This window comes from Micrasema longulum, unplaced genomic scaffold, assembly GCF_059751315.1.
Source record: "Micrasema longulum isolate JH-2025_06_02 unplaced genomic scaffold, ASM5975131v1 h1tg000718l, whole genome shotgun sequence".
NCBI lineage: Eukaryota > Metazoa > Arthropoda > Insecta > Trichoptera > Brachycentridae > Micrasema > Micrasema longulum.
Window position 1 is genome coordinate 92,838 of NW_028277914.1, and position 15,339 is coordinate 108,176.

General features: G+C 32.1%; 2 protein-coding genes across 2 annotated transcripts in view; one reads left to right on the plus strand and one right to left on the minus strand.

The window, feature by feature from the left end:
- Nucleotides 1-11,011, plus strand: part of CAP (Cbl-associated protein) — a gene marked incomplete at its 5' end in the record, with an annotated part of 100,029 nt that extends 89,018 nt beyond the window's left edge. Inside the window, 6 exons of the mRNA XM_088229843.1 lie at nt 2,418-2,537; nt 3,773-3,928; nt 5,275-5,512; nt 6,148-6,315; nt 7,489-7,615; nt 8,431-11,011. Coding sequence (XP_088085969.1) covers nt 2,418-2,537; nt 3,773-3,928; nt 5,275-5,512; nt 6,148-6,315; nt 7,489-7,615; nt 8,431-8,599 — 978 coding nt within the window. The remainder of the gene's footprint in view (nt 1-2,417; nt 2,538-3,772; nt 3,929-5,274; nt 5,513-6,147; nt 6,316-7,488; nt 7,616-8,430) is intronic.
- A 1,135-nt stretch (nt 11,012-12,146) lies between these two features.
- LOC148279493 (A disintegrin and metalloproteinase with thrombospondin motifs 1-like) overlaps nt 12,147-15,339 on the minus strand; it is a 72,168-nt gene continuing 68,975 nt past the window's right edge. The window contains 2 exon segments of the mRNA XM_088229845.1: nt 12,147-12,530; nt 13,694-13,814. Coding sequence (XP_088085971.1) covers nt 12,276-12,530; nt 13,694-13,814 — 376 coding nt within the window. The 3' untranslated portion in view covers nt 12,147-12,275.

Here is a 15,339-nt window from a genome sequence, read left to right on the forward strand (position 1 = left end):
ATAAAAATATGAAAACTATTGTAGAAGTTGGTGTAAAAGTTATTTTCGCCTTTCTTCGAATGTCTTATGTAAAGCATTCAAGTTTGTTAGCGAAAATTATTGATGATAATTAATTTTATTTATTATAGAAGTGAATGACGAGAGATACAAAAATCCGCGAGTTTGGAATAATTAGTGACCGGTTTCATCGTTTTCGCGATATCTTCCTCGTAACACTTAGTGAAAAAATCCTTCACACAAAAATAATTTTATAAAATTATCTTCAGTCAAATAAACGCCGTATTCCGACACAAATGCCGTAATGTTGCTTAATGTTGCTAAATCTTTCTCTTACTCTCGTTTTTGGCTCTTCGCGGACGACAACAAAATTCTCAAAATAATTAAAACTTTACAAGACTGCTTTCTTCTTCAATCAGACATTAACTCTTTTAACCGATGGTGTAAAGTCAATAAATTAGAACTCAATATTAAAAAATGCAAAATAATGTCATTTCATAGAACAAAACAACCAATTTCCTTCGAGTACCTATTAGAAAACTCCAAAATTGATGTAGTCAAGTCCATCAGAGATTTAGGAGTTATTTTGGACTATAAACTGACATACAACGAGCATATAGATAATACAGTAAATAAATCACTGAAATTACTTGGCTTCATTAACAGAATATCCTCTGATTTGACTAATGTCGGTACAATCAAAACTCTTTATTGCTCAACTGTTCGCCCTCTTCTTGAATATGCCTCAGTGGTCTGGTCTCCATTCTATGTCAATCGCATAAATCACATTGAATCAGTCCAACATCGTTTGCTTCGAAAAATAGCGTGGATGCTTGGACTAGAGAGAGATAATTATTCTTATGCTGAAATAGAGTCAATGTTAAATATTTCTAGTCTACAAAAACGTAGAACTAATATTGACTCCATATATATGTTCGGCATACTAAATGGTATAATCGATGTTCCATCATTACTGGGACAAGTAAAATTCAATATTCCGACTCGTAGATTGAGAAACAATGAAGTACTGTTCATCGATCAGCATAGAACAAACTATGGCCTAAATTCTCCAATGACCCGCCTTTGTCGTATTGTTAACTCAAGACAGGATCTGGACTTTTTTGGTTTAAGTTTACAACGATTTAAACGAGCACTAAATAAATAGTCCAGATCTTGTCTCGATGTCCCTTATGTTTGTCAATGCTTCTTTCTTTTTTCTTTAAATGTTTTAAACTACTCTTTTATTGTAATATTTAAACCTTATAAATTGTATACATGGACAATGTCCGTTAATAAATAAATAAATAAATAAGTAATACGGCGTTTATTGGCAACAAATGTTACAAATATGTAAAATGAAAATTCGTTATATAAAGAAGGTAGTTTACAAAAAAAAAATTCAAGATAAATTGCATAGAAATATGTATTCATTGGAGCTTTACTAGATACAAAAAAATATTTGTTCTACAGCTACATTATTATTTTTATTTAAATTGCTTATTATGTTAATGATAATAAGGTTAATTATATTAATTACGTTTTTGTTTTATTATTATGTTAACTTTGTTAAATAACTAATTTAAGACATGTTTCACTTATTGTAAAATGTTCCCCTCGACACGGGACACCACCCCAGCGGGGGAATATTATTCTGTATAAAAAATAATAATACAAACATTGTTAAAGAATAAATAAATACGAATTTATTTACTATATTATAATAATTTAGTAAATAAATAAAACACGAGTGATACTTTAACCCACAAATTTGGAATATCCAGTCACCGGTTTCATCGCTTTCGCGACATCTTCGAGACTGGTATCTTTATTAAAGATAATAATAAGATACCAGTCTCGAACTTTAATAAAGATACCAGTCTCGAAGATGTCGCGAAAGCGATGAAACCGGTCACTGGATATTCCAAATTTGTTGATTAAAGTATCACTCGTGTTTTATTTATATATAAAATTACAATGAACTTCCATCAAGAATTTTCACTTACAAACTTAAATGTTTTATATTATAATAATATATTTATAAGTTATAATATTTAAAAAAAAAAAAAACTACGATATCAAATATTTATATTTTTAACACAAATAAGAAGAAAAATTATAAATAAAATTAAAAAGTTGAAATATGATACTAAACAAAATATACTGATAACAATCTGAATAAAAATTTGAAAAATTGTTTTATTTTAATAATACATAAAAAAGGTTGTAGTTTAATTGTTTTTAGATAAATAATATTATAAATTATATAAGTAAGCATATAATATGAGTGCATCTTTTTGCTTGACTTATGGTTTATTTCCCCATTTGAATTCTTTCCATTTTCCTTCTATCTGTGTATACTGTAATTGGATCATTACATTTACTTGCCACGTGTAATTGACCGAGTAAGTTTGTCCTTTCAGGAGCTGCAGGATATGAATAGCAGAAGGCATACGGACAACTTTACACCAGCTCAGAAGAGTCCTATATCCTTGAATCGATACGACACCTTCGGTTCTACTGGGCTCGTTCGACCACATCAGGTACAAAACACTAGCTGTGCTAATTGGATATGTATTTTGAAGTATTTTAGAAAGGTGACATACCTTGCAACTTGCTTTTGAAACAGAAATATCAGTTTCATTTAAGTTTGTATCATATATCTTTGAAATTAATACTGCCACTAAAACCGGTTGTAAAAAATAAAACAATTCTGTTGTCAACAATGTTTTGAATGTGTCCAAATGTTTGTAGATAGGCTAAATTTCACTTCCCAGAAACACTTTTGAGAAAGAAATATAAAAGTCTAGGCATTAAGGAGTTATGACCTGTCGCTGGCTGGTTCACGTAGTAAATAAATACACTGTGTAAAATTCACTATTTTTCCCGTCTAAAACATCCACATTTTATCAACTTTTCCATTTGTTAACTTTTGTGAAGTGAAAAAGCGAAAACCTTTACAGTTGTGGGAGAGATTCGCCTGGATGAGCCAATGGCAGGTCATAGGCCCTATAAATGCCTAGACTTCCATATTGCCTTTTTTACTTCTCTCTTGCAATGTAGATAATTCAGGTGTTTTTAGATTAAAAAAAGGACCGTCGTAAATGTAGCGTAAAACTGAAAATTTCAAAAAGTATTGTTTGTTGAAAGAAAGTACTGATGTAATTATCAAGTATTGATTAAATGTTGTTAGGTGGAGGTTCATTATTTTCTAGAATGGGATAAAAAAATGCCTCATTTTCTTAGCACTTTATTTTTTTTCCTTTAATTTATATTTTCATTATATTGCTTCGTGCTTTATATTACCTTTATTACTTTTATTTTTATTGATTTGGGTTTTTTGGTGAGTTTATATTTTATTGGTAGGCACCAAATCATTTATTAGATATTTTTTATGAAAAAAGTATTTGCGTTCTCATGATTTATAACGATTTAAAATTTTGACGGCCATTTTCAACGAGTTGTAAATAACTCACTATTAGAAAATGGGAATCAAGTTGGGGTAGAGTGGGATTCGAACCACGGATCTTTGGTCCATGAGTCAAAGATACTAACCACAGGACCACAACCCGGTTTTGAAAATTAAAAAATAATATAATTACATATTTTCGAAGTGATTTCTATTATCTTGCATTCATCAAACACAGTTTTCATAATTACATATCTTATTACTTGTATTTAAATAAATAAATTACTACTTAATTAGGAATTCCTCAAAAAGTGACAATAAATATAAATGTAAAAGTTTTCATAATTTTTATTTATTAAATATTTTCAGATTGCCAGAGCTCTCCATAACTTCACCGGTCAGAGTACTCGGGAGCTCTCCTTCCGACGGGGAGACTTACTTCTGGTGAGGAGAAGGATCGACCAGAACTGGTTCGAGGGAGAATGCGATGGACAAGTTGGATTGTTCCCAACTAACTATGTCGAGGTAAATTTCTTCTCGACCTTATAAATCTGTACAGTTCGCAATACGTCCAGTTTATCATATTTCATCTATCATTCGAAGAAACAAGTTGCAAAAACATACACAAAAAGTTACTGACTTTGTCTATTTGGACTCGAACATCAGTGACCCCGGTGCTTGTGACAAATAAATGAAAAAGCTGATCGTTATGGCTAAAGCTGCAATGATCGTAACATTACCAAAAATACAAAGGTTCATCTTGCCAAAACTCTGATATTATCAATATTCTCATACGGAGTAGAAACATAGGCATTGAGAGAGCCAGAGAGAAAACAGATTGTGATGCCTTTAAAATGTAATGATGGAGAAAAAAGCACCTGATTCCATAGACGGCAATGAGTACACATATGTCCATTTCGAATTAATTAAATTTTGGGGATCGGCTGTCATATATATGGTTACAGGCGAATCCTACAATATTTTGGACACACGCCTGGAGAGAACCAGACAGCTTCGAAAATCTTGTTGTGATGGGCAAAGTAAAGGGGAAACGATTTAAGGGTTGCTCACCTTTATCAGATGGAGCAACCTAATTCAATCTACACTGGGGTCTTCAGTAAGCGATCCTCTTTGCCCTGCCCAGAACAAGACCAGGAAGCAGACCACGAAAAGAATGATCGAGTGCAGCCGCCATTTTTAGTCATAAGGGAAAGGACAAGAGAGATATTTTATCCAAAATCCCAAGCCCATTCCAAATAACAAATTCTCAGCATCTTTAAGCAAAAGCCTTTACTATCCTCCATATCCCAGCCTGCTAGTGATTTACGGTTAAACAAATTGTAGGTCACAGAAATCAAATTCAAATTATTAGTATTATTATATTCTAACTGTACTTTGGGTACTTTGACTGCTATTGTGAAAACCCTTAGATTCAATGTAATAGTTTATTGTAATGAATGACTTTAGCAGTTCTAACTGTTGAGTGAAGGAGAGACTATCGTGGAATTACTCTGCCAGATAAGTGGGTATGTAAATACTGTTAATATGTTTATTTGTAACAATGAACATATCTACACCTTGCACACCAACACCCCTTTAAATAAACTAACTGTCATAATATATCCATTATATCAACCTTATTCAAAATCTTAAGTACTCAGTACTTATAAGGTTTTAAAGAGTCCTTAATAACCACATGTATATTTTCTTCTTTATGGACAAGTTTAGGATACAGGCGCTATACATTATTAAAATAACGCACAAAAAGAGATACATTGAAATATAAAAATCTACGAATATTTTAAATAAAATATGTGACGAATAATGTCATTCAAATAAAAATACTAAATAATAGATATAAATAATTACAGATGATCGACAGCGATGCGCCACCAACACCAACTAGCCGACCAAGTGAAGGAAGAGCACGCGCCAAGTTTAACTTCGTGGCTCAAACTCATCTGGAGCTGGGCTTGAAGAAGGGCGAGCTGGTTACTCTCCTCAGAAGGGTGGACGACAACTGGTACGAGGGCAAGCTCGGAGGAAGAAAGGGAATCTTCCCCGTTAGCTACGTGGAAGTTTTAGTGGAACCACAACCCAATAGAGCAGGTAATTAATACAAATCTGTCAAGAATACTGAAGACGTAATATATTTTGGTTGTTAGGTTAGTGCAGTTGGACTATTGTTATTGTTTTCTTGTTGCTTAAGCTGAAATTTATTATCTTTGCTTATTACTGATGACATTATTAATGTCTAAGTTTAAACAAAAAAAACACAATTATTTTGTAAGCATGAAGATAGTGATTGAAACTGCAACATTTAATGTTTTAAGATTTTAATGGGATCTGAAGTTGTCATGCAAATGGCACAAAATTTTAAAAAGAAAATGCCAAAATCTAATTTTTTCCGGAAATCAGTTTTAAGATTGGTTTCAATTTAAAATCTGAATAGTCAATGTTTTATCATGTCTCGATTTTTTTTTAATTTGGGATGAATCCAATATCATACCTTGTAAAAAAAATTTTGATTTGATTGATCTAAGTTTGAGTTAAAATCGTTAGTGAAACCAAAGTTTTAACCTTTGAAATGTATTGCATGTGATCTGAAATATTTATAGCTTTGTTTTGTCTCTATATGATTTGAAACCTTACATACCGAATTTTCACCGTTCACAGCGAGCGACCTTCAAGTACCTACTTTAAATTTATACCAATTAACGGTCTGTACGTTTTGTCGTTTCTAGAATTGACACCTTCTATAGCAAGTGGCAAGCCAGTAGCCTCTCCCGCAGCACATTCTGTGGTAGGAGCGGCCGGAGCGGCCTCCCTTGGGGCGCACCACTACACACCCCTGATCAACAATCCAGCACTGTCTAACAGCCCCAGTAGTACTGCACCTCTAACTCTACCCAGTGAGTGAATATTACATATTTTATATACTTTTCGGCCCATAAGACGCAGACTGAAAATTCAACCAAAAATTGGAATGCGTCTTATGGTCCGGTGCGTCGTATCGTCCCCAAAATACGGTACATTTAATTTTTAAATCAACAAATAACACCTCATCGATTTTTTAAACTTAATTGATCATCATCATACCCTATTGGTAGGGTAAGTACCCATACAGATTTTATTTTGGGAATAAAATACGAGTAATATTGAAATCCACAAATTTAGAATAACCCATGACTGACAATAGACTAGATACTTCGAGATTATTCTTTATTCTATGACTTTGAAACTTATATATGAACATTAAAACTGTTATATCGATGTATTTTCACGAAACAATGGACGATTTATATTACTAATCAGTATTATTAATAAGCATTACTCCGTCGGTGATTTGAATATGTACAAATGTTTAAAGGCAGGCTGGATTTCACTGCCAAAGGAGTTATTAATATCTAAATTTATTTCAATAGAAGAGAAAATATTTTTGAGAAGAGAATTTGGATAAAGGAGAATATAAGCTTAGGCATTTAAAGGGCTTTTAAACTGGCATTGGCTGTTTTAAGTGGCCACTTTACATCTATACAGGTTTTAGCTCATAGGCTCTTCAGATCGTAAGCCTTGTAAATGCCTAACCTCCATATTTCCTTCTCAAAAATGTTTTCCCTCTCTGTTGAAATAAATTTAGAGTACTCACGTCTGACATTTTATACAATATGCAGGAGTTGTAATCACAATATTACAATTATTCATGAAAAGATAATTCTATTAGCTAATAATAATGAATAATAATAATAATATAATATTTTAACTATTTCTAGAATAATTTGGTTCATGTACTTCGAACGTTTCTTGAAAACATTAAATATTATTAAAAATGCATGCTTATTTAAAAAGTCTAAAAAACCCAGGTTCTCAATTCTTCGACGTCTACTGATGAAAGGTAATGTCGGCAGTTCTTGTCAGACCTATCTTACTTGGCAGCTAACAGAGAGGCAGTTAGGCTGTTTGTTGACAATATTATTATAATTTCAGAAGCGACAGGCGTAATACCTCCTGCATGCCAATCTGACCATCTTAATGTTATTTCATTTTCAAATCTAGATTAACCGTTTCTAACGTGATGATTTCAGGTCACGGTATAAGCAACCACCACGCCCGCCCTGCCAGCGCCACCCTCCCGCGAGCCTCCGATCCATCCCCCATAAACCTCAACAACCATGAACCCTTGTACGTAGACACCAACGCTGAAGCTGTGCCGTAAGTTACAATCTGCTCGTACTTTAGTGAGAGCTTATTTGCCTACTTTACAGCACAGGACAGCTTTATTTTTATACTTATTAATTTTAAATACACAACTTTAACTTTGACCTACCTTAAAATCCCTAACGCGTTTATACGCAAATTTCATAATTTTTATGACTGGGTGTAAAAATAGATCATCGTGTATCTGAATTATTGAATCTGAATTACTTAGGAATATTTTCATAAACTTGTCTTTTGTATACATTCGTTGTTTTTTAAATCTCTAAGTTAAAATTAAAAATTTAGTCACTAATTTTCAGTCTGAATTCAACATAGTTATATAACTGTTGATCTACTAAATGCCATTTTTTAAAAAGTGTTATCATCTAATTTCTGTGCACTGTGAACGCAAAAATATGTTTTTTTGATTTTTTTATTATCTTGTTTACAGAGAATGTTTGTTGATTTTAATTTTTAAAATATTGATTGAGCGTATTGACCCTTAAGACTTTTAAAACTCGAAATCTCGAAATATAGAAAGGTCATATAATTCATACGCTCTACGGATTGGTGTTAATTAGTCCAAGCACTTAAATTGTATTGTTTTTTTCAAACTAGAAAACATCTGTGTCCGTGCTAGAAAATAAAAATGAGTTAGGAGTAAACCTCGGACCGCTGACTCGAGATTTGTGATACTCCTAGATAACCACACGACCACAACCTAACTCAGTGTCAGTTTTATATAATATTGATTTGACAAATTAATCCTTTTTGGCCAAAAATTCTAAACACGGTTACCATATTTATTTGTATTTTATTTTGTTTTCCAGATACCGCGCGATGTACAAATACCGTCCTCAGAACCCTGACGAACTCGAGCTCCAGGAAGGCGATACCGTCTATGTCCTCGAGAAGTGCGACGATGGCTGGTACGTCGGCTCCAGTCAGAGGACTGGTCGCTTCGGGACCTTCCCCGGCAACTATGTGGAGAAGATCTGACCGTGTGCTAAATAGGGAACACCCAAACACCCATCCAGGGTGAAATACCTCTGGCCGCCTCGGAGAATGCTGGCAGGATTAAGAAACTCACTGAGGAATAAGGGGCTCTCGAGGAAATAATTATGGCAGTGCACCAAATCATAATAATAATATTCATGATGACAATTGATGAAATTTGTACGTACGTACATAGGCGAAACATTTTTTAACAATTTTATAACTAGGTAGTAAAATGTTGAATTTGACTTGTTTAAGCGGTGGAAATTATAACGAGCTTCCCGTTTACGAAAAAAAATCGGCTCCGCTTTTTACTAGCCATTTTGAGAATTACAATTTAGACACAATGTGTATGTTTAAGCATTGTGCAGAAGTTTATATTTTTGTTACAATATTTCACGGCTCCCACACATTACTATTTATTATATCATTTATATAAGCATTTGTTTCTTTATAAAGTGTTTTCTTGTTTTCGTTAAAGATTTTTATTATTATAACCATTATTAATCATAGACAATTGTGCCAGAAATACCCTTTTTACTTTATTTTTGGAGTCGTTTTATAAGTGTTACAAACAAATATTTTACAACCATCTATTTAACATATCCCTCAATCGGTTATGCAAAAGTGCTGCTGCATATATCAATCGGTTATCTTCAAAATACTCGGTGCATTTCTAATAATCAATTTCACTTGAGAAAGCTTGCCATTGGCGAATTAAAATAAAAAGTTTTATAGTTTTATTTGCATATCATCTTTATTTTGTTAGTCATCACTATTTATTTATCATTTCAGAAAGCTGTTAATCGGTTATATGATTGTTGACAATACTAATAATATATTATAGCGTAAGTTTAAACGTATTGTATGTTTCATATTTAACATAAGGACTACCAAAATTTCATCTTATGATAACAAATTAATATACCAAAAACTGTACTAATTAAGACCTCGAATATAAACTTTATTATCCTGTAAATATATGATTTGTAGTTTTATAAGCTGGTTGGAAGTATTTACAGTCGTTTGATTCAATTGACTAGAAAAAAATTATAAACCGCATGATGGGGACAAATTTTCAATAAATTTATAAAGGGGTATTTCGAGAAAACTTCAAAATAACGGATAAAAGTAATGGTCATGAAATAAAAAAAATCGTATAAAAAATTTCATTTGATTAACTAAATTAAATTAATCTACGCGGTTCATACGGTTAGAGGAAAGGTGGAAGGCCAATATAATAATTTGTAGCTGAATGTAAAACATTTATGTATAAAATCGCCTTCTTACACATTTTTCATACAACTTCTACATTCGAGTTTACAATTTTTTCAAACGCGTCCGTTTTTGGTTATTTATTGATAACTGATAACCAAATCACATTTATCTTCCAATTCGGCTAAAAACTAACATACTTTACATTAATTCAAAATGCTTTACATTTTGAGAAAGATATAATATTACAATAAGGATTATAATGTATTTGAAAAATAGTTGTAATATAACCAAATCATTTTTTAACTCAAATTGAAAGAGAAAAATTTTAACATTTTTTGAGAAAAAAATGTTGGTAATTGAACATTTCATACTATTTATTATTATAATAAGGAAGTCTTAAAGTATTGCTTTCATAAATTAAAATACCTTTTTTATTAAATTTTGTTAAATACATAATATATTCAAATTAAAAATAACGCTTATTAACTTTCATATTTATTTATTTTTCAAATTTCAAATGAAACGTGTGCTTTTTATGTATAATTCCAAATCATTTTGTTTTTAAAACAGAAAATCAGTAAATATATTGATTTTTAATTTAAAGTGGCTATTGTTTCGGACTCACGGCTCAAAGGTCTGCGGTTTGAATCGCACTCTACCCCAACTTAATTCCCATTTTCTAATAGTGAGTTACTTACAACTGCAATGGCCCTCAAAATTAAATATTTGGGTAAATCATAAGAACGGAAATATTTCTTTTTAAATAAATATACAAACAAAAGACATCTAATCTCTTTATTAGTTTAAAACGCAACCGAATGTTTACTCATATATTTTTGTGTTTATATGTATAATATTTAAAATGTTACCAACCCTTATAGTTTCGTAGTTATTAAAATTTTGCTGATTATTGTTAAATAATTTGTCTAAAAGAAATCAATGTTTATTTATTTGTTAGTATTTTGTGTTAATCATAAAATTAGTGTTATTTTTAATATTATGTTCAAAACCAAAAATATTGTCAACATATCATTTGAAATTTATATAATATTTTAAGTATAGGATGCTTCTTTTAGTTTGTTTATCATTGTTGCATTGTTTTTAATACTTACTTTTAGTAAAATGATATAGTTTATTATTATTTTGGAAGAAATAATTCATTCAGATCACTTAAATAAAATTTGTCTTAAATCCAAATTGTTTTATTTTTGTTTTCCAATAGATTTTAATAACTCATAATAGGTAGTAATAGTATTTAACTATATTTTGAGTTGGTATGTTAAAATCTTTGAAAACAGATACTGAATTGGACTAGAATTCTAGAGGGATCAAGATTTATAAATTGCAACGCAGAAAAAGAACAATGAGAAGGGAATATAAAAGTCTGAGTGAAACCACTCCCTCCACATATTCGATCTGTTTTAAAAAGCATGGGTCTTCCTAAAAGCAAAACCGTGTTTACTTGTTTCAAATTTACTTACAAAAGTCTATGTCCGTAATATTGCTTTTATAAATTTAATAACATCAAATTACAGTATAATAGTCATATTTTTCAATTTCTTAGATCCGATGACCTTCATACAATTCACCATAGGATAAAATTCATAATTATTTATGCATGTAACACTGTTTAATAAATAGTCATTATCTTCATCAATTAATCAAGGGGCAGTGAACTACACTTATAAGGTCTAAGGTCCGTTTTATAATGGAAAGTTAACAAAGTTATTTTCAATTGCCTGTTTATTTATTCACTTCATTTACATTCCCTTCTTAACAATGTTTTCGCTCTTTGTTGAAACAAATTTAGATCTTAATAACTCCCTAGGGAAGAAATCCAGCCAGTCTGCAAACATTTGGACATATTTAAAACGTTGTAGAGCTAACTTGTAAAAAAAGAAGTATAAAAATTTGAAAATTGTTTTCAGGCGTTGTCTAACAGGTGAATTAGGTCTTAGCTCTTTTACTTCACAAAAGCCGACAGATGAAAGAGTTGAGAAAATGTGGATGTTTAAACATAGGCAGAATGATTTTTTAAATTATAAAATAATTTTAAAAAAACATCGTTATTACAAACGTCAAAACAAGCGTGGGCTATCAGCATAAAAAATATTTTGAAAACTTGTATTATTTTTAAAATTATATTATCTCTGCAAAAGTAAAAAAAATATTTTTAGCAAGATGCATGCAACAAATGGGGCAGATTGGTTAAGAAAATAACGAGATTTTATTATTTTTCTTCGAGTACCTGAGAAATTTCGCTGGAACTGAGAGGGTGATAGTAAAAAAACAAAAAAATAATAATTAAAAAAAAATAATTCAAAAATAAAATAAAAATACTCGAACTTTTATAAAAAGAATAAGAAATACAATCAATTATAAATAACATACCTAACAGAAAATACAAAAACAACATTTCAACATTTAAAATTAAAAGAAATTATTTTAAATGTGGGCCAATTTAATTAATTTTATTTTCCAGTAACCACACTTTACAGGACTGACAGCAGAATCTCTGGAACGTGGGTATGAGGCAGTAGCGGAGCAGGGCGGGCAGGGCGCAATAGGGGCTGCGGTCCCTGCGGCAGGGCGGGGCCCCCGCGCACGGACCGCGACAGGCCCTATAGGGCGCGCCCACGGGGGGCCCGCACGCGCCCTCGCCCCCCGGGCAGGTCAGCGAACGGGAGGAGACACCAGGAGCGCAGGACGAAGAACACTGGAATTAAATAAATTTTCATATTAGTTTATCATTTGAGTTTAGTTTAGCGTTCAATATTTGCGTTCTTACGATTATTTTAAAAAAATATTTAAGTATTGTTATCCACTTACAACACTTACAATAATACAACAAAAACAAACGAGGAAAATAAATAACGGTATTCAGTAGATATAAAAAAAAAACATTTACATTTAAGAATGCGAGCTACGCCATGCTTATCCTTATTTATGCAAACAAATTATATTAATTTTGGTGCTATTAGCTGTTACTCGTGTTATAAAATAAAGAACAAGCTATTGTAGGGAGGGGTTTGAACCTCTGATTCGATACTCCACGACACTACAATAAAGAATTTCAGTGACAAAAAATGTTTTCTTACGCGCGGTTATTACTACGCCACACAATTTAATGCGGAGCATGAAAATACATGAAAAAAATAATCAAAACGAATTACTTTAAACGAGTGTTGTGTTAGATTTCCGGTTTTCAGGAAGCCAATTAACCAATCAACAGAACTCAACGATGAGAACTTGTGACGTCACACGCGGAATTATTAAAAAATTACAAAACAAAAATTATAGCTCTGATAATACTAAACATAAACATTAAATTTTTGAATCTTTGTCCTAGTTTAAAAGAACCGTTTTACATTAAAATGTCAATTAGTAAGAAAGATTTACAGATTTTTTTGAAACGGGAATATTTTTTTTTGAAGAGAAAAAGAAATACTCGCGTTCTTACGATTTAACCAAATATTTCACTTCAAGGGCCATTTTCAACGAGTTGTAAATAACTCACTATGAGACATTAGAAATCAAGTTGGGATAGAGTGGGATTCAAACCACGCTCCTTTGAGCCGTGAGTCCGAGACACTATCCTCGGGACCACAACCCGATTCAATTTCCGATCTGATTGATGTCTAGGCATGACTCATGACCTAAGTTTGCTTAATTTATGTTTTTTAATTACACATTATGTAACATGCAGCATTCTACCTAGGTTTAATTGGAATATTTATTTACATCGTTTTTCCGTGTCCGTTCTCTTGATGGAACATATAGCGTCTTTTTTAACTATTTTTATTTTTTTTCTTTTATTTAGGAAACTATGTTTAAATTATGAATTTAAAAAAAACATCCCCTAGTATAATATGTAATTACCTTGCTCCACGGTCCTTCCACCCAATAAGAAGGACATAAAAATCTGTTACAGGGTTTTTGTCGAATGGGAATATCATCTGTGCATTTATCAGCTCCTACCATATAGCGCCAAATCTTTTTCCTAAAAATAAAATAAAAGCATTTTTAAGTATTCAATGAGACATCTTTAAATAATTTTTAATTCTGGCTCACCAAGGGAATCATTTGAAAATTTAAAAAAATCGTATCGAATTATTTTGCTAACGTAGTTTGTACATTTTAAGAGTAAGGTTGGTAACAAATCCACATATCACGGTGAAATTAGAGTGGAATTTTTGTTTTTGTATTAAAAAAAAAAAAATATAATTGCAGACAAACGCACTAACCCGAACAGCATTTATTATATTTGATACTTGGGTTAGTTACATATATTGTTTTTTTTTAAACTTGGAAAATAAAGCTTTTAGTTTGATCAAATATAAAAGAAAGTCAATGTCGCATTTTTTGCACATCCGACGTTGTTCTACAATCACGGGCGGGATCATAAGAGCCAGTGATTGCGCGAGTGGTTGGTGAGGTTTAGTGGTCTGCGGCTGAATAAACCGTCAGTTGATAAAGGTCCACCTATCCTACATCCCACCCTGTGATTTCCCAACTTCCATTCTTCAAATATATATTTATTCTCCTCGTCGCTATGGCCATGGGTAGCTACAGTTGCTATGAGAACAATTTTCCATATCTATAGCAACCAACATTATTAACCTGTTTTTTTTTCTGCATAACGTTCTGCCCACAGCCGCATGTTTTCATAATTCTTCTGCCCGCATCCGCTCGCCCTTTTAATCGTCTCGCCGCATCCGCACACCTTTACATCTTCTGACCGCCGGCGCCGCCGCATTCATATATATATATTTTAATCTCCGCCATCATTAAGTGAAAGTGTTAAGTTCTGTGATCGCCGAGAACCCGACGCACTATCCGCAAGAAAAAACTTAGAGAATCTAGCATTCGGATTCCTGTCCCTTATCCCTTTTCTCGATATCCCAAAGGTAGGACTTTTGTTTGCTGTAGTTCGTTTGGTCGCAGACTTTTTTTTATCTACCATCTTTGCGCACCGCAATTTTTTTTCCTCGCAAAATTAACACAAATCAACAATTCAATCAAATAATCTCACGCAAATCGTTATTACCCACTCCAGCGGGTATATTACCTAAAGGCAATTTCTTCCTATCTACCCGATTCGTTCGATTTGAGAAAATTTGTAGGAAATGAGAGTATGGTGTCGGTACATTAAAGTCTTTTTAATTTTTTATTATTAATGCAAGCTGCCGATATGATCTTTTTTGAAGAAACGAAGATTTTCGAAGGAGAGAAATTTTATAGCTTAATGAGCTTAAAAAAATCAGAACCTTAGTTTACAAACATTCCAGTGTTAGTAAATGCATGAACATGTGTTTTTCCAGAATTTTTCTTCACCATTTTACGTGTGTTCGAAAAATGATAGAAAACAAAATTCTTTCCAGACTTCCTTGACATATTAAGCCATCTTGAACATAAATGGCAAAACAAGATTTCTTTGACTTTTTATTATTATTTACCTTTCAACAGACACAACCTACTACGTTACAACACTAAACGATTCGTGTGTCCGGTGTAGAACATACTAA